This window comes from Notamacropus eugenii, chromosome 1 (genome assembly GCF_028372415.1).
Source record: "Notamacropus eugenii isolate mMacEug1 chromosome 1, mMacEug1.pri_v2, whole genome shotgun sequence".
Lineage (NCBI taxonomy): Eukaryota > Metazoa > Chordata > Mammalia > Diprotodontia > Macropodidae > Notamacropus > Notamacropus eugenii.
In genome coordinates, this window is record NC_092872.1 from 328059574 (window position 1) to 328078547 (window position 18974).

Consider the following 18974-nt stretch of genomic DNA (forward strand, 5'->3'; position numbering starts at 1 on the left):
GCTACCTGGAAAGTAAGGTTTGACTCTACACTGGCACTGCATTATTTATATGGTTAAGTTTCAAAAACTGGGTCAAACGCTGTCCAGCCAAACGCCTGGAAGTCATGATTTAGCTAACCCTGGTACCCCAAACACAATTGTGATGTCCCGTTGGGTGCTCCGGCGTTAACAAGGTAACGTAGAAGGACACCTAATGTAAAATAAACAACTTAACACAAAAATTCCTAGAACATTTCTTTAACTCAAAAAAGCAAACTTCTTTCGGAAGGCAGATCTCCTTTCGGAAGGAAATGAGTTTTTCTTCTAAATGCTAGGGGTGATGTGAAATAAAGTGCCCCAGAATTAGCAGCTAGAAGGGAGCGCTTTCAAAAGAGGACTATGGGCATCCCCCATTGATCAGAGGGGTAGAGGCAGCTGACTCCCCTCAGATCAAAGGATGATTAGCACCTGGGAGGGTTCCCCTGGTAAGGAGATGACAGTCGTTAGAACACCGGGTAAACATGTCAATATCCAAACTGCCACAAGTAGTCCAGGCAGTCTCCAAGATGAAGTGTTACTTTACCAGAGGTAATCCACATAGTCAACACCAAAAATGCGTTAGGCCCCGCAAGGGTCTCCAGATGCCACCTTATATTACTGCCCCACATAACTTCAGCCTTGGCCAAGTCTTCCCCTCCCCAAGATGAGCAATACCCCCTTCCCTGGTATTTCCCAGGAGAAATGCCCCGCCCCACCCCCAAGCCGCCCCCCCTCCCGGGACGCCCGGACCAGACTAACACCGGAGAGATTCCACGGGGAGGGGAGGGAAGCGAAGGGGGAGGCCACGGCGACCCCGGGGTCCGGCCCTGGGGTCATGGCTCCCCGCGCTCCCTCACCTATCACGATGCGCAGGTGCTTTAGGCGGGTCAGTGCGTCCTTCTTGGTATCCAGCACCTTCTGAGTGGACTTCTTGACGTCGCCGTGCGGCTTCTTGGAGAACATCCCGCCGCCGCCTCTGGCCCCCGCCCGGCCCTGTCCCGACGGCGGAAAGCGGAGGGAGTGGGGCGGGAGGAGACAAGGCGTCAGTGGCTCATTCACGGCGCTGGGTTCGGGGGCCCTTGCAGAGCCAAAGTCCCCGGGCTAAGGCCAGGTCCGCGGCCTCCGCCTCCTCCGGCCTCCAGCCGCAGGCCCGAGACACCGCCGACACCGGCTCCAATATGGCGGATCCTCCCTCCAGGCCCTGAACGAATCTAAGGAGCCGGGCCTGAGCCGCCGCCGCCGCCGCCTCTCCTAGTTGTTGCTGCTGCCGCTGCTGCCGCTGCCGCTGCGGCTCCGGCTCCAGCTCCCGCGGCCGCTCCTCCTCCTCGTCCCCGTCTTCCTCTCGGCTACCGCAGTTCCCTGCCTCAGGCCGGGGGCGGGGGTGCGGTTGGGGTGGGGGGGGAAAGCCTAGACCTAGAGGGGCGGAGGCGGAGGTCCGCAGCCACAGCAGCCCTCCCTCCGCTCTCCCTAGGGCCCCCTAAAGGTTAGAGGATTCTTAGGCACCGCCCACCGGGGAGCGCCAAAACTGGAAACTAAGAGCTGCGGTAGGGTTTCACGACTCTGCCGTCGGTGGCGAACGGTGCCCATGGCAACAGCCTTCTGTCGTCACTGATCTCTGACGTCATGCCGGAGTGAGGTCATCTCGGTCCTTTCCCCATATTTGGTTTTATGTGGTGGTGTGCTCGGCCAAAGGAGAAAGAGAGATAGTTCTGGAAGATAAAGAACTCCTTCTAAGTAAAAGTGCTGCCTTCTGACCATTAATCGTAGGTACATTTTGTTTTAGGGATGACCCCTCCACTATCTTCATGCTCTTCTGGCAAAAGATTACCCTGCAAGACCTCAGAATGGAATGTGAGTATGTGCTGGGTGTCCAATCAAAGAATACTGATTGAACTAGCCTTTCATTTCCTGAATGAGGATTTTTTTGACAATGTTCACAATTATTTTGAACATTTTTAGAATGAACTATATTGCACTCGGTTAAAAATTCTTTATGTCATAATCATGTTGCCAGAGCTATGGAAATTTAGTAATAAAAAGGGATTTAGAAATTATCCAGTTTACCTTGCCCAAGCCATCATTTTACAGAGGAAGAAACTCAGGCAGTTAGAGACTAAAGGACATGCCCAGGGTCCCACAATGAATAGTTTTTGGGTTAGGATGTGAACCCAGGTCTTTGTGACTCCAAGTCCACCACACCGCAGCATCCCTTCTCATGCTGCCTCCACATTTTACAGAAGAGAAAACTGTCAAACCTGAACTCAATCCCCCTGATCCCACAATTTCCCTGTTCACAAGGCCACTATGATTCTATTGATGAGGACTGGAAAAATACAAGAACCCCAGGACTGGAGTTCCCTAGGTGGGCCGTCTACCAAGAATTCGCAGACTCAAGCATTCTGGAGGTCAAGGTGGTAAAGATTTGTTACACGTTTTAGCGGGCAAGAGTTCTTAGGGAATATGCAACCTCAGACGCTTAAATGTATATTGTATAGTGAAACCTACGCCAAATATGCTAACTAGGTGATTCTGGGCAGGATTAGGGAGTGGTTAAGGAGTGGTTAGTTCTTAAAGGAACATGCACTTTTGGTATCTTCTGAGAAGGTATTTTACCCAGAGTTCATTAGGAAATAGCCCAAGGGGTTGGGGAGCTACTTGGACGTGTGGTTTTAGGCCTGAAAGGCACTAAGTCAGGACTGATTGAGAAATAACCTGTCTGCTCCCATCAGTGTCTTGTTAGACAAGATCAATGTAAGGAAGCATACCTGTGTCTAAGTCTAGGATACACATGATTGGTCAGTGAGTAGTAAATATCTTTATGACCCAGTACACAGCTGGTGCAAGCTAATAAAAATTCTATAGGTGCAACTGGCTACTGTATCAGGGAGATAAAAATTTTGCTAGGACAGGCTGTTTTGGGGGCTGGGGAGAAACTGCCTGGGATAGTGTTTTGAGGCTAGGGAGAAATGTGATTTTTAGAGATAAATGTGGTTTTAGAATTGGGGTCCAAGCACAAACTCCCAAGCACCCCATCACTACCGGTTCCTCTAACTTTCAACCTCGATTTATCATCCTTGGCGCCTTTCTTTTTCATCCTCTATATCCAATCTGTTGCAAAGGCCTATTGGTTTCACCTTTGTAACTTGCCTTCTTGCTGTTCCCCAACCGAAACGCTCCAACTCTTGCCTCCAAGCATTTTCACTAACTCTTCCCCACATCTTCATCTCTACCTCCTGCTTTCTTTCAAATTCCAACTAAAATATTACCTTCTGCAAACAGCCATTCTCAATCCTTAATGCTAGTACCTTCCTTCTTATGATTATTTTCTATTTATCTAGTATGTAGCTTGTTTGTACATAGCTTGTATTTGCATATTGTCTCCTTTCATTAGACTATGAGCTTCCTGAAAGCCGGGACTGTCTTTTGTCTTTCTTTTTATTCCCTTTGCTTAGTGCAATGTCTGAGATATGATGGGTGCTTAATAATGTGTATTGATCAATTATAATTCTGTTTATGATCATTCAGTTAAACAGACATGAGAGGCAGTGTGCTAAGCCTCAGATTCCTCATCTGTAAAATGGGTAAAATGTACTAGGTGGCCTCTAAGGTTTTTTGTGGCTCTAAATCTTTGATCCTGTGATCACATAAGAGAAGTGAGGAGTGTTTAATTGGCTAAACTTGGCAAATGATTTAGATGTACGGGATGAGGGAGAGGGATAAGGCAATCCAAATTTATTCGAATGACTATAAGAATGGGGCATCATCAGAAATACACAAGGCAGGGGAAGGAAAAAGTTTTGGTGGGAATATTATGAGTTCAGTTTTAAGCATGTTGAATTTAAGATGTGGATAATTGGAAAGATGTGAGTATAGCTCTGGAGAGAGATCAAATTGAAAAGATATATAGATAGGAGTAAAGTAAGGATATACCCCTTCCTTTGTTATTTGACATAATCTTAGGCTAACAGTAAGACCATAAAGAATCTAAAAACACAGACATAGACAAGGAAGAGATGAGACTATCTCTATTTGTGGATGACATGATGGTTTATTTTAAAAATCCTAGAGAATCAGCAAAGAAATTAATTAAAACAATTAATAGATTTGGTAAAATAGAAGTATACAGAATCCACCAAAGTCAATCATATTAACAATTGCAATAACAAAAACCAGGAGGAAATAATCTAGGGAAAAGTCCCATTCAAAATAACTATAATATACGTAAAGTATCTGGAAGTCAATCTGTCAAGGTATATTCAAAATATATGAATTAGCCCTGAGGGGCCTCAGCTTCCAAATTCAGCTCAAATGAACGCTCAGAATACAATAGTGATTATTTATACACACAGACATTTATATATGTGTGTGTATATATATATATATATATATATATATATACGTATATGTAACTGTCATGAATAATTTTAGAAAATCAACCAGGATGTTCTAAGGAGTTTGTTGGAAAGGTGATGGGGGTGAGTGCCGCAGTAGAACTGCCCATGCCATTGCCTACAATGCATACCCCCAAATACCAATTTGGGGGGTGTGTATGTATAACAATTATAATAAGCCTCTCTACATCACAAGTTCACTTAAAATGGCTTTTGCTATTCTTGCACATGTGCCTACTTAGGAAAAATCCCTTCTGTTGTTTTGGGGTCCACATCCTACTTGGGCATCCTGGTGGTACTGCTTTCTTATTGAATATTGTGGTCCTGTCTGAGACTAGATGGATATGGTTGTGGTTGAGTGTATGGACATGCCTGCTATTTTCTGTGGACAATATGAGGAATGGGTCTTGGGGCAATGGCTAACTAGAGTCAGAGTCTTAGCTGGGCAATACTCAGCACCCCAAATCACTGAAAGTAATAGCTGGAGCCCTTAAAGATCAGGTGGCCAAGAAGAACAATATGGAGTGGTCCTGTTTTCAGTGGTAGTGCTGTACACTGGTACAGCGGCACACAAAAAAAGGATCTCCTTTAGTGACATTGGGAAACTACACAGTCTGAGTGTAATTCATTACATACCCCAGAGGCAGAGTAGTATTAATCCCTTCCTTCCTTGGGAACATAGGCAGAGGTATTAATACACATTGTGTGATATTTGAACTCTTATAAGTTGTGGCATCATTAAACTGTACACGGAATCTACTATTTTCTAATGCAGCAAAAGTAATATCTTGGGGAGCTGTATAGTTGGATTTTTTCCTCTGAATGTACTATAAAGCATTTAGTCAGCATAAAAGGAAAAAGGGGCCCACAAGTCAAGCAGGTTCACCACCCCCTCCACAGACCTGTAAACAGCCTTTTGCAGCCTTTTGGATTGAGGAATTGTCTCAATCTCTGAAATGGGAAGGCCCATCCATGGATCAAGTCACTCTGAGGAATATAATGGCAAACCCAACACCCTTGAGGCCCAATAACTTTGAGGTGATATTAAATATGACCTACCCCACTATGAAGATTACTAATAGCATTAAGTTTTTTCCAGTCTTACTGAGAGAGGACGGGAGAAAACACCTCAAAAAGAACAACACGAATCAAAGGTAGCAAGAACATGAAAAAATATGGGGGGAAAAGGTAGGTTTCTTGTGAAAACATTATGTCTAAGAGTCTCTTTCCCTGATCATGATTACTGTTGGAGTGGTCAATAACAACTCGAATGGGCCTTCCCGTGCTAGCTGGGTCTTGTTGACCTGTTGAAAATTCTTGATGTAGACTTTATCTCTAGGATCAAAATTGTGAAGTAAAAGGTCCAGTGGTCCAGTCTGTACCGCCACTCCCACATAGAGTTCTCAAAGCCTGAATTGCAGTTTCTGAAAATTCCTACTAATAGAGATCTGTGTACTGGAGGAAAAGGTCTTACCTGGATCAGGGGAGGGTCTCTGAGAATGGCACGTAGTTGTATTTTGTGGGAAAAGATTGCTTCTATAAAACCTGCACATGTTTAAGGGAAACAGAGTTGGTATCAACAGATAAAATGAAACCAAGATACTTTATCTGTGAGAGGCAGAAGCAAGCAAGATAGAAAGAAAGAAGATACCCTTGGGTATGTTGAGTATGTACTATCAGAAGGGGCAGCCCAGCATAACCAGAATTTCAGCTGGTTTGAATATTTGTCTCCTATGTCTAGCCTTAGATCCTTTAATTTACAACACTCAAATGTACCAAACTGAGGCCAAAACAAATTATCCGCTGAATCTCTTACAATTTTAGGCCAAATTTCACATAACCTAATGGAGCACTTTTTGATTATTCAAGTTCAAGTTCACGTAGGAGCTTCCCTTGGTCCTATGATGGAAGAAATTTTCTCCAGGGGGTTCCCTTCAGTTTACTATTACCAGCTCACACTATTTCCTTAAAGGGATTTCACCAATAGTGTGGAGGCTTGGGGATTGATATCAAGGAGGGAGTCTGATGTCTGAGGTAGCCTCCTACAGAAGAAATACTTTGGTGAGAAAATCAACCAGAACAAATTAAGGAATTCTTTGGAGAGATAGTTTCTATGAATTTGGGGTTTGGGTGAGATGGGGTTACTCTTCTCGACCTCCTGGCTGACTCACCAAAAACTGTCATAAATAATTTTAGAAAAAGTGAGGAAACAAAGTAAAAACTATGCAATTTATTAGCAAGGCATGCAATTGCAGGACAGATCAAGTCCAAGTAGGCACAAAGACACTGAAAAGAGATTTACAAAGGTTTTTATAGTAAGGTACAGTTAACTCTTTTTAAGTTATTATTTTTAGATTTAGGGACTTTCCAGAGTTCAGGAATCTGATTGGTTGCATCTTACTTGCATCCTGTGAAACAGTTAATGGCACAATAATGAATGACTTCCCTAAAATCACATTACAGGAAAACTAAAATTAGCTCAGGAAAATGAGACTTGGCTCCGCTAGTTGCACAAAATGTCTGCGATGATACAAAATGGAGTCAGTTTGATTCTTTCAGAACATTAGCAATTAAAAATATATGATGCATTAGCAGCAAAAAAAAATTGTGTTGGTTGGTTGTACTCTCTTTGCCTTTCAGAGAGTTCATTCAGAGATTCATTCTAACAGCAGTTGCACATCACTTCAGGTTAAAAACAAAAAAACCAGCTATACCCCCCCCACCCCACTGACATGTGACTTTATCCCACAAGTGCTACATACCATGTCAGCCAAGATGTTACTTTGGCAAGTATCAAAAACACTGTCTATGTCATATGAAACCCTTTGTCCCTGGACTATATTCCTCTATTTTACAGTAGTTCATTTTTCACAAACTGTGATTCTAAGGGTGTATCCTTTTCCTGATTCTATGTAAATGGCAACAACTTAGTGATGATTGCAGCAGAGTCTGTCTAAAGCAAACAATAACATATAAATACCATTGCAAAACACTTTAAAGAAATAAAAACAAAGCTATTTATAATCATTACCCCTTCTTCTCCTCTCATTCTCTTCTCAGCCCTTTGCATTTGGGCTCTTGACCTCATCATTCAACTGAATTTCTCTCTCCAGAGTTATAATTGCCAAATCTGATGGTCTTTCTAGTCCTCATTTATTTTGACTGGTCTGCTGAATTTTACACTCTTGATTACCAATTTTCCTCCTGGACCTCTCTTCTCTGAAACTTTTTGAGATAATCTCTCTTACTATCTGTTATTTTTACTCCTACCTAATTTCTCTTTTCAGTCTCCTTTAGTCCATATGACAAGAGCATCTGACTTTACTGTTGTTCTCTTTGGATTTCTTGCTTAGTATTTGATCCACTACTCTTTTAGGATCTTTGCTTGATTTTATATGGGAGTGCTGGGCTCCTCTATGTATTTCAAGTCATCAGCTTAACTGGAATTTTATGACTCATTTTTTTAACATTAATATTTTTCCATCCAGAAAACTGAGCTAACTCATGATTTCCTGGAATAATCAAGGGAAAAACTAACCTAGTCTACTGCTTCTAACAGTCTTGGAGGAAGAGCTTAATACAGGCAAAACAGAAACAAAGCCATAAGCAATGTAATGGCCTCTTGAAAGAGAGACTCAATGTGAGGAAAATGAAGACCTTTCCCCTTCAGAAGGACAGCCTTTCAGATCTCAGTAATCACTGATCCATTGTTCATAGGTAAAATTCTCCACAGTGGATCTCCTTACTTAAAGCAGAGATGAAGAACAGCACCACGAACATCAGAGCCGTAAGGCAGATGATGACATAGCCAGCAAAGTCACTGATTCTAATCATTGGTCAGGATCATCTGAACACAGATAGCTTGACTTGCTTATTACTCTCTTGCATGCAGCCTGTTCTAGTGTCAGGATGAATAGCAAGACTTGCCCTGTGCCACTCATTGTTCTTTAGTCCACCAGGCAGGACCTTCCCCTTCCAGGGAGCCCCATGGAGGTGGGGTGGGTTGTGATAACAAATCTTTGTCTTTTAGACTTTGTGTTAGTCCAAGGCAAGGACTCTCCTTTACCTTCTTTGAAGAACTCAGGGTTGCCATCAAGTCAGTTAGGAGGTCACCTTTCTTCCAGATAATATACATTCATGATACTTATTCAAAGGCAATTCAAACTATGCTTCAGAGAACACAACTCCAATGAGCTGGCCATGTTGTTCGAATGCAAAATGTACACTTGCCAAAAAGACTATTTTATGGAGAACTTGCATGGAGCAGGTGATCACATGGTGGCCAGAAGAAATGATACAAGGACACTCTCAAGGTCTCTTTCAAGAACTTTGGATTTGACTGTGCAGCAGGGGAGACACTGGCACAGGATCACTCAGCATGGTATGCCCATGTAAGAAAAGGTCCTGTGCTCTTTGAGCAAAGCAGAATTGAGACAGCACAAAGTAAATGCAGGATGTGCAAATTTGGGATATCCACCCCAAATAGTCACACGGACTATCTGTTCCCAACCTGTGGGAGAGCATTCCGAGTTTGTATTGGTCTGATCAGCCACAGTCGGACACACTGAAATTTCACTTTACAATGGTGATGTCATTTTGGTCCTCTTCAAAGACAAAGGACAACAACCAACATATATATCTGTATATAACAACATATTTATGTATATGTATATATAGCAAGATACCTTCTAACAATGTCACCTCCTTGGGTCTCAAGCCTTTTCTGTGAAGAGGTCATTCAAATCATCCCCACAGGAAAGGAGATCTACCAATTGAGAGGCACCTGAGCTGTTTCTCCAGGTATAGAGCTTTATGAAGGGGAAGAGACCTCTAAAGGCCTAGATGACTATGCAGTGGGGATGGAAGAACTGAGAAAGAGGAGATGAAAAGACTCAACCAGAAATCTACCCAAAATCAGTTCATGTATTTTGGTTAAGTTTATCCAAAAGTTGAATAAAAAAACCCCAAAAATCCCTGGCCTGGAGAGAGTCTTCTGCTTTCCAAGGATGGCAGTAATTTGATGTAGAAATTGTTTTTAGAGGGTGGAACCCATAGCCCTAGCTGCTGTTTCAGGATCATGCCAAACTGGTTTTTCAGAGGTGGATATTCTTCATTGGCGCAGAACATTCTGTTGAGTAGAAATAGCTACCTTACCCTTTGTTAGGGGAATCTTATGGTCCTGTACCCAATACAACATGGCATCACAGACTCCATGTCCATATTGGCAATGAATCTACTCCCTAACCTCTTACATTTTTTTAATGAAATCAGCTTAGTTGTTTAGCTAATAAGCAAAGGACATAACATACAAAGGACAACTATATACAGGAGAAGCATTGGCCAAATACATTCATTAATTCTTGACTCCAAAGAGAAAGCCGTTGATTGTCCATCCACTTCTTTCCAAGCCCCAGATAACTTTGCAAAGTGCATAGCCACCGTACAGGAATCAGTTAGACAGAGAGCTTATCTTGCCCCCATCCTTCAAGACTGTTACATGGTGACTGGGTGAAGATAGGTACATGATTGTACTGTTGGTAGAGCTATGAACTGGTCCAGCCATTCTGGAAAGCAATTTGAAGCTATTTTCAAAAAGGTACAAAATTGCTCATACCCTTTGACCTAGTTATATCAGTACTAGGCCTATAGCCCAAAGAAATCAGAGGAAGTGGAAAAGGACAAAATATCTATAGCCATTCTTTTCATGGTAGCCAGAAGTTGGAAACTAAGGGGATATGTTCCTATTGGAGAATGACTCAGTAAATTGTGGCATGTGAATGTAATGGAATATAAGCCATAAGAAATAATGAAATATACAGTTTCAAAGGAAACTGGGAAGATATATGAATTGATTCAAAGTGAAAAGAGCAGAAGTAGAACAACTTATGCGATATTTTAGAGAAAAACAATTTTGAAATAATTTAGAACTCTGTTCACTGCAATGGTAACCATGATTCCCAAAAGAATGGTGCTGAAAAACACCACTCACCTTCTTTGAGAGGTATTAAATATAAGAGGTAGAATACAAGTTTTCAAATATGGCTAATGTGAAAATTCATTTTGCTTTTCTATGCAGCTGTGCTGAGGGCTTTGTTTTTTGGGGGTTTTTTTGTATTTTAATTTTCTCATGCGTCGAAGGATAGCGTGGAAGAAAGCTTAATTTTAAAATGCTTGTTAATTAATAAAAATAAAAATAGAAACAAAAAAAGACTTATTGGGACAACTTGCCAAGAACTCTAACCCTCAGTTATCCCCCCATTAGCAAATTGATAACCCCAAGGTCCATTTTTGTATTGTTCTCTTGAACAGGCAAAGTTGTTAGTGAGTCATACAAAACACTGAACTTCAATGTCCTCATAGGTACAGACTTAGTGAAAGAGGAAGGGAAGCATGTATGGGATTAAAAACCTTAGATTTGAGGAGAATAACAACATATCCCAGAAAACTGCTTAAGCAAACCTACCCATGTTCTTTGCCCACCAGGCTGTGACATAAGTAAGATTTCAGGTTAGCTCTGGGGAAGAATGAAGGTATCTAGTATTTCCCAGATGAAAATTAACATTTGCTCCTGACTAATCTCAGCTAAAAAAAAAAACCAGATAAAAAGGCATTAGTGAGATCAACAACCCTACGCCATTTACCCAGGGCTTGAACTACTTGGTCAACCACATCAACAAAGTTAGAAACGGCAATAGCAATTGACAGGACAATTTTGTGCAGCTACAAATAAGTTGCCAGTAGCATTGGCTTTCCTCACCAGCCACACAATTTTATTGTAAGGGGAGCTGATCAAGTATTTTGGCTTCCATTTCCATCACTAGACAGTAGCTTTACCCCTCCCTCCTTGGGACACAGTATTGTTTGGTATTAATAGGATGTTTCAAAAAACTTCCAAGCTATCTTAGCCACAATAATTAGCATAGAAGTTGTCATAAACACCCATACACGTATGTACTCTTAAGAACTCATGATTACCTCTTTCTTCAGGGGTCTATGCACCTAAGCCTCCCATGGAAGTAGTATGCCTCAAGGATCCAGATACTAGTAAGAACTTGTCCTTACAGCACCCATGATCTCTCTAAAGGATCTGTTACTCCTTCATTTGGAAGCTTCTCAGTGGAGAATGGTTTATCATAATAGTCCTGTCACAGAAACCATCACAATGGATCTGTTGTGAAATTACAAGGGCTATGCTTGTTCTTGCTGCTGCTAGAAGATAGGCAACAAGCAGGGGTAAAGTTAATTGCAGGCTTTCAGCATGAGAGGAGCAGCAATGTGGCATGAATTGATTAATCATACTAAGACACTGTCCAGTTTGATAGTAAGCTGGCATCAAGTGACCAGAAGTCTGATATAGATACATAGATACATACATATATTTAGATGGATACATGTGTGTATGTATGTATGTGTATATGCATACCCACAAGCTTTAGGGAATGCTCTGAGCATGGGCGAGCTGAAGCATCTTACTGCCCAGTGCAAGTATAGTTTTTATTAGTAACCCCAAAGGTTGCCCTTGATCCATATTTCAGTAGCCACACCCAAAGCTCCTTAAGTGAGAGGGTGGTATCACTTTCACCCTGAAAAGTGGGGACAGTGGAAGCTGTGCATTTTTCCATGAACCTCAGAGATACATTTTCTTAGACATCCATTGTGGCCCACCATTGTTTAACTCAGATTTCAACAATTAGTCTTCCCACAGCCATATTCACTATGTTGTGGTGGGGAGCCCTTAGAAAAAATCTGACACCATTCACGTGGGATCTAATTGTATCTAATACAGATTGGTCATAAGGATGGTTCTCATGTGGGACTTTTTAACTGATTTAACTGACTTGCAAAAACAAGTGCTCCATGAGATTTCTAAGCCAATGTAATTCTGCAATCAGAAGGAGCTCCACTTTAGTCCTATTAGACCATACTCTCATCAATCATTTTTCCAGGGACTCATCAACTTGTTGTTTAAACTTCTTTTACAGTTTCCTAGGTTCCTTTGTGGTGAAACCCAATCCACTGTCAGGCCTCTCTGTGGGAAAAAACAAAAAAAACAACCTAACACGCTGCAAAGGTAGTAATAACTTCACCCTGAGCCTCCCTTGTTACCAGTGTGAGTTCTCAGTTCTCATTCTTCAGTTCAGTTGTTTTTCAGTCATGTCCAACTCTTTGTGACCCAGTTTGGAATATTCTTGGCAAAGACACTGGAGGGCTTTGCTTTTTTCTTCTTCAGCTTATTTTACAGATGAGGAACTGAGGCAAACAAGGTTAAGTGATTTGCCGAGGGTCACACAGCTAGTAAGTCTCCGAGGCCAGATTTGAATTCACTAAGAGGAGTCTTCAAGATTTCAAGCCCAGTGTTCTATCAGTTGCACCACCTAGCTGTCCTTTTTCTCATCCTTAGTCTCACTCCTATTCTCTTCCTTTATAGTTCTGCCAACTGGACTGAATCAGCCTCTAACCTGTGGATGACTGGAGCTGATCAGAGCAGGCTAGAGACAGGAGAATCAGGAATCAAAAAGAACTTTAATTGCAAAGTGAGGGAAATGGCTTGCAAACAACAAGGCAGATTAGACACATGTGATTGGCCCGCCTTGCTTTAGTGTGGCTGAAACTTGATTTATATACTTCTGGCTAGACAAAGAATCAAACGCTGTATTGTAGCAACAGTTGTGAGGCACAATAGTAACAGTGAAACACAATAGCAAAAGTGAGGCAAGGTTGTCTAGTGACAAAAAGTCCAGCTATGAAAATAGCAGGGCTCCTTGTCTGGGCCTGTTGTTGCTTGCCTGAGCTCAGGAACCATTAGTTCCAGAAGGTGAGTGCAAAGGATTGTCATGCCAAACTCACTACTCAGCTTGCTTGCTGGACCTTAGCGCTGGAAAACAGGGTATACTAATATTGACCGTTCTGATATCATTAGGATTCAACAAGTTTTCCAGCAAGATCTCTGGGCTTGAACATACTTCTTATTCATGGCCTGTTGGTCTCCATTCTCCTTACTATTGTCTCTTTTTCTTGTACTATGTTTAAAACTATTAGTACTTCTGACTTGAGGGCACAGTCCTTACAATCAGTAGCTCTTTCTAGTTGCTAAAAGCACATAGGTTAGTTTTAATTCCTATGCTAGTGATCAAGCTTTTTAGGGCTATTATCCTGTTTAATAAAAAGGAAGTTAACTTAATATTCAACACACATACAGCACTAATTTAGGTAGACGTTGCCTCCCATGTCTACATAGTCAGATATGCATAGCAATAGAGAATCCATAAAGTCTGAAGTACCTCAGCTTTTCATAAGCTAGGAGAATCAAGAAGCTATGTCAGTGGCTGTATCAGTCAAGTCTCTGAGATGGTTTTCCTGCCTTTGGGGGAAAAAAATTAATCAAGGAATCAAAAAATATTTGCCAAGCACCGAGCTAGGTGCTGAGGATAGAAATATAAAGAACTAACCAATTTCTAATTGCAACAAGTTTAAATTCTAATGGGTGAGGCAACGAAAACATATAAAGTTTGTGATTCCGGGACACTATATAAAGCATAAATATAAACACACACACACACACACACACACACACACACACACATACAACAAAGTAGTTGCTAAATTTAAGGCAGTTTGTGAGGAAGGCCATTAAAAATTGGAATCAAGAAAAAATTCATGCAAAGATGATGTCTGAACTGTATATTAAAGAAAGATTCTTTGAGGTATCAGTAAGAAGAGAGTACATTGCAGGCATGCAAGTCAGCCAGGACAAAGGCACAGAGATGTTATATAAAGTGTTGTGAGGAACAGAGAGAAAGCTAGTTTGGCTGGATTGCAGAGTTCGTGTGTGTATGGAGGGAGGGATTAGGGAGTAATATTCAGTGAGGTTAGAATGATAGGTTAGGGCTGTGTAGGGTTTTAATAGCTCAGCAGAGTAGTTTACATTTTATTCTAGAGCAGTAGGAAGCCAGTGGAGTTGGTTGAGTAGAGGGAGTCACATGGTCAAATCTATGCTTAAGGAAAATTACTTTGGCAGCGGTGTGTGAGATAGATTGGAGTAGATTGGAGTGGTGAGACACTTGAGCTGGGAGACTGATTTCCAAGAGGCTATTGCACAAAGTAGATGAGAGATGATGACAGCCTGAAATAAGGTGGTAGCTATGTGAGAGGAGAGAAGAAGTTGGATATAAGAGATGTAGAAATGACCAGATTTGGCAACTGATTGAATATGTGGCTTGAGGGAGAGTAAGGGGTCAAGGATAATGTTGATTACAAACCTGGCAACACTGGAAACAAACCTGAGAACACTGGTATTGCCTTCAACAGAAATAGGGTAAAGGGAACATTTAGGGAGATATAGGTAAAGTTCAGTTTTGGATTTAATGAATTTAAGATAGCCAATCTGAAAGGTATGAGGTGGTACCTTAGGGTTGTTTTAATTTGCATTTTTCTAATTAGTGTTGATTTAGGACATTTTTTTCCTGTGACTGTTGGTAACTCTGATTTCTTCTTCTAAAGACTGTTCATATCCTTTGACTATCAATTGAGAATTGGCTCTTATTTTTACAAATTTGACTCAGTTCTCTATGTTTTTAAGAAATAAGGCCTTTATCAGAGAAACTAACTGTAATCCCCTTTCCCCCTCGTTTCCTGTCTTCTTTCTAATTTTGGCTGCATTACTTTTGTTTGCACAAAAGGAAAGCAAATATTTAAGAAGAGAAAGAATATAGATGCGAATAGGTAAACCTTAACTATCCACTACCCTAGCATGTGAGATCTTAGACCACATGTTGGGTATAGTGCAAAGAGACTTATCACTTTGGGATGATACAGTAAACAGTTCCTTGGTTCTCCTCTCCCTCTAGGGGGAGCTGCATCAATTTAAAACAAGAAAGCTTTCACTCACTTCCACATGAATACTCATGTAACATGTAACTCTGTCTTAGATCTCCCATGAAGTGTGGAGTAGGTGTACTTCAGACGCATGCTACTGAAGCAAGATTGAGCCTGGACCTTGGGCTTCTGTCTACTTCTTCTGATTTGTTTTCCTTTTCTAAATATAAGCGCTGAACAGTCATGAGATTTTTGGGGGAGTGACTAGGATCTCTTAGATTCTTTAGTCTTTGCCAGCTGTATTTCAAGAGGAATCCTTAATAATGAGTAGAATGGTTCTGGAAAAGATGACCACTCACATGAAGAGAAACAAAACCCAAGGCTGATTTGCCAGAAGACATAGATTTTGAGGGAGTTGTGCAGACAGTGTGGAGACATATTGTTGATGAAGAAGGCAGATGGCAGATTGTGTAATACACAGGACTACAAGGTGGAGCACAGTCATCATACCAATTACTACAACTGTTCCTGACCTCACTGGTGTTGTATGACATCCAAAGGCAGTGATACCCTGGCCTGTAAGCACCAGCCAGTGGAAGTGTGTGGACCGTGTTAGAGAGGAGAGTGGTAATGTCATAGGCTCTAGTGGAGTGGGCACTGCCAAGAGTAGCAATGCCGGCAGGTCCAATCTGGAATTGATAATGCCATTTCACAGTGATACCAGTATTGTGCCCAGGTGAATTAAAAAAAAATTTCATTATTTCAGCCAAGACAACTGTAAAAGTATACATGGTAAAAAGAGATTATCAAGGAAACCATACTGAGCTTAAAGCCACCATAGGAAATGTCAAAATAATACCAATAGACTCTATATAGCTAGACCTAGATATATACATATATCTATATCTACATAGAATAGCATGGTATCTATCTACTACTTCAAGTCATATCAAGTAAAGTTAAGAGCTCTAATTCCCCTTCTCCTCTGGCATGATGCTGTTCATGGAGTCAGCTCTCTCACAGAAAACCACAACTTTCACAGATGTAATGGTCTCTTTGTTAATAAAATGATAATAATCGCAGCTTTCAACGTGCCCCTTTCAGAGTTAAAGGAATCTAACAAAAAGATAAATATAAAACGCAGTTGAGAACCTGCATGAAATATTAGAAAAGTTAGGGTAGATTTTGGGTGATTACTAATGAGAACAGAAAGGTCCATATATATATTTTTTTCATCTGTGCATTGCACCTTTACAAACTTTATGTTTTCATGTACAAAAGAAAAGCAGAAATATCAAACACATCCTTTACTGAGAAGAATGATGAAATATATAATCAATAAGGGGCACTTGAATAAAGAATTTAAGCTTAAATTGAAACTACATAAATTCTAAGGGATTAGCAGGTCAAAGAACAGGATGTAATTTCATTAAAGAAAATAAAAATACTGAAACAGTGTATATATCTTTTGAGATACAGTCAAAACTGTCCTTATAAAAAAACTTTTATCTCTAAACACTTCATTAATAAAAGAGAAAGAATAAATCAATGAATTTAGGCATATCGTTAATAAAAATTACAAAAGCAACAAATCAAAATATCCAAACACAAAAATAGAAATTCCAAAAATCAAAGAAGAGATTAAAAAATGAAAACCAAAAGCCATTGAATTGATAAAAATCTGTTTAGAAAAACAACTTAAAATAGATGTCATTAGCTTGGTAGACAAGAAAAAGCCAAAATAAAAAACAGAAGAAGAGAATTCGCAACAAATGAAGGGGAAATACATGAAAGTATTAGAAATTATTTTACCAATTTTATACCAATAAAACAAATAACAAATGAAATAGATGAATATTTACAAAAAATATAAAATACTTAGATTAAGACGCTAACAGATAGAGAATTTAAATAACCTAATACCATAAAGGAACTCCCAATGGGTAAAACAAAAAACAAAAACTTAAGACCAGATGAGTTAATAAATACATCCTATCAAAGATACTAAAAAACAAAAAAGAATCTAGCAAACTCCTTTTGTGAGACAAATATCCTGAAACTGATATCAGAAACAAAGTAGAGAAAGAAACATTTTAACCAATATACCAAATAACTATTCCTGCAAAAATATATATAAAAAAAACTATAACAATGTATTAAAGAGATTTTACACAGTAATCAGGTTAGATATAGCAGAAATTCAAAGGCTTCAACATTAGGAACAATATAAATTTAATGGACAAAATCTATTAAGAAAAACAATAAAAATCACATGATTCAATCAGTAGATATAGTCTTTAAAAAATAAAACAATATTTTTTGGTTTCACAAACATGAAAAAACATAGGAATAAATAGTAAGAAGTAAAATAATAAGTAAATAAGTAATGAGTAAATAATTTCCTAATAAGTAAAATAATATTATCTAAAACTAAAATATAGGATTATTTGTAATGGAGAAATGCTAGATGCCTTTCTAAAAAGATCAGGGACAAAGTAAGGATTCCCATTATTCCTACTATTATTTTATATACCAATTCAAAATGCTGTTAGCAAAAAGATGAGAAAAAGAAATTTAAGGAATAAACATGAGTAAATCAGAAACAATTATTGCTTTTTGAAGATGACATGGTGATTTACTTAGGTTCAAATAAAACTAATTGACAAATTAATAAATATAATAAAGTGGAAAGTTATCAATTCCACAAAACCATCATCCTTCATATATATATTACCAACAAACTCCACTTAGATTTCATTGAAATTAAATACAAATATAGAAACCGTTTGTGATTCCAGCTTCCCAGATGCATACAGGAATTAAACTTTACCAAAATTCTTTACAAAAATAAATACAAACCTAAATAACTGGAGAAGTATTTCATGATTGGATTGTGTCAATAAATAAAAATGATAATACTATTGAAATTTATTTCTTTATTCCATACTATAACAACAAAAAATTTTAAATTTTGAACATGACAAAACTCAAAATAAAATGAACATTTCCATATACATCATAGAAAAGTAAAAAAAGAATGTACATGAAAGTGTAAATTTCCATTACAGAATTTACTTTTTTTTTTTAGTATATAAGTTGAACATGTACCTTTCAAAGCTGTCCTTTCCTGTGTGATTCCTTCTGTTTTTCTTGTTTTTTCTCTTTTAGGGATTCTTCTAATCTCCAATCCTACTCTTGATTTCACCTCCTCCCATTCCAAAATGAAAAAAGAAAAAAACAAGATACTTGTAACAAACACACATAGTCAAGCAAAACAAATTCCCAGATTGGGCATGTCCAGAAATGTTTAATTCCTCATCTTGGGTCTATCACCTCATTCATGGGAAATATCAATAGCAACCTCACTGTTTTTCTCAAATTGTGGTTAGTCACTGCATTGATCAGAGATACCAAGTCTTTTAAAGTTGTTTTTCTTTACAATGCTGTTGTGTAAATTTTTTTTTGGTGCTATTGGTTTCATTCTGCATAAGTTCATACTAGTCTTCCCAGGTTTTTCTGAAAGAGTCCCTTTGAATTCTTTATTATAGTGCTGTGATATATTTATATTAGTCTCCAGTTCTTTGTCATCCAAAAATCACTACTATTAATTTTTTTTGTACATATGGATCCTTTTTTTCCCTCTTTGGAGTGATATAAATGGGTCAAAGTATGCACAGTGTGGTAACTTTTGGGGCATAGTTTCAAATTATTTTTCAAAATGGCTGGACCGGTTTATACCTCCATATCAAT

The 18974-nt window shown here is 39.4% G+C and overlaps 2 protein-coding genes across 3 annotated transcripts in view; one reads left to right on the forward strand and one right to left on the reverse strand.

The window, feature by feature from the left end:
* The window catches only part of RALGAPA1 (Ral GTPase activating protein catalytic subunit alpha 1), a 325621-nt gene extending 324074 nt beyond the window's left edge, over positions 1-1547 (reverse strand). For both annotated transcript variants that reach the window (XM_072629732.1, XM_072629733.1), the window contains exon 1: positions 876-1547. In XM_072629732.1, coding sequence (XP_072485833.1) covers positions 876-981 — 106 coding nt within the window. In that variant the 5' untranslated portion in view covers positions 982-1547. The remainder of the gene's footprint in view (positions 1-875) is intronic.
* A 23-nt stretch (positions 1548-1570) lies between these two features.
* Positions 1571-18974, forward strand: part of BRMS1L (BRMS1 like transcriptional repressor) — a 164417-nt gene continuing 147013 nt past the window's right edge. The window contains exon 1 of the mRNA XM_072629737.1: positions 1571-1869. The gene's annotated coding sequence lies outside the window, so the exon portion shown is untranslated. The remainder of the gene's footprint in view (positions 1870-18974) is intronic.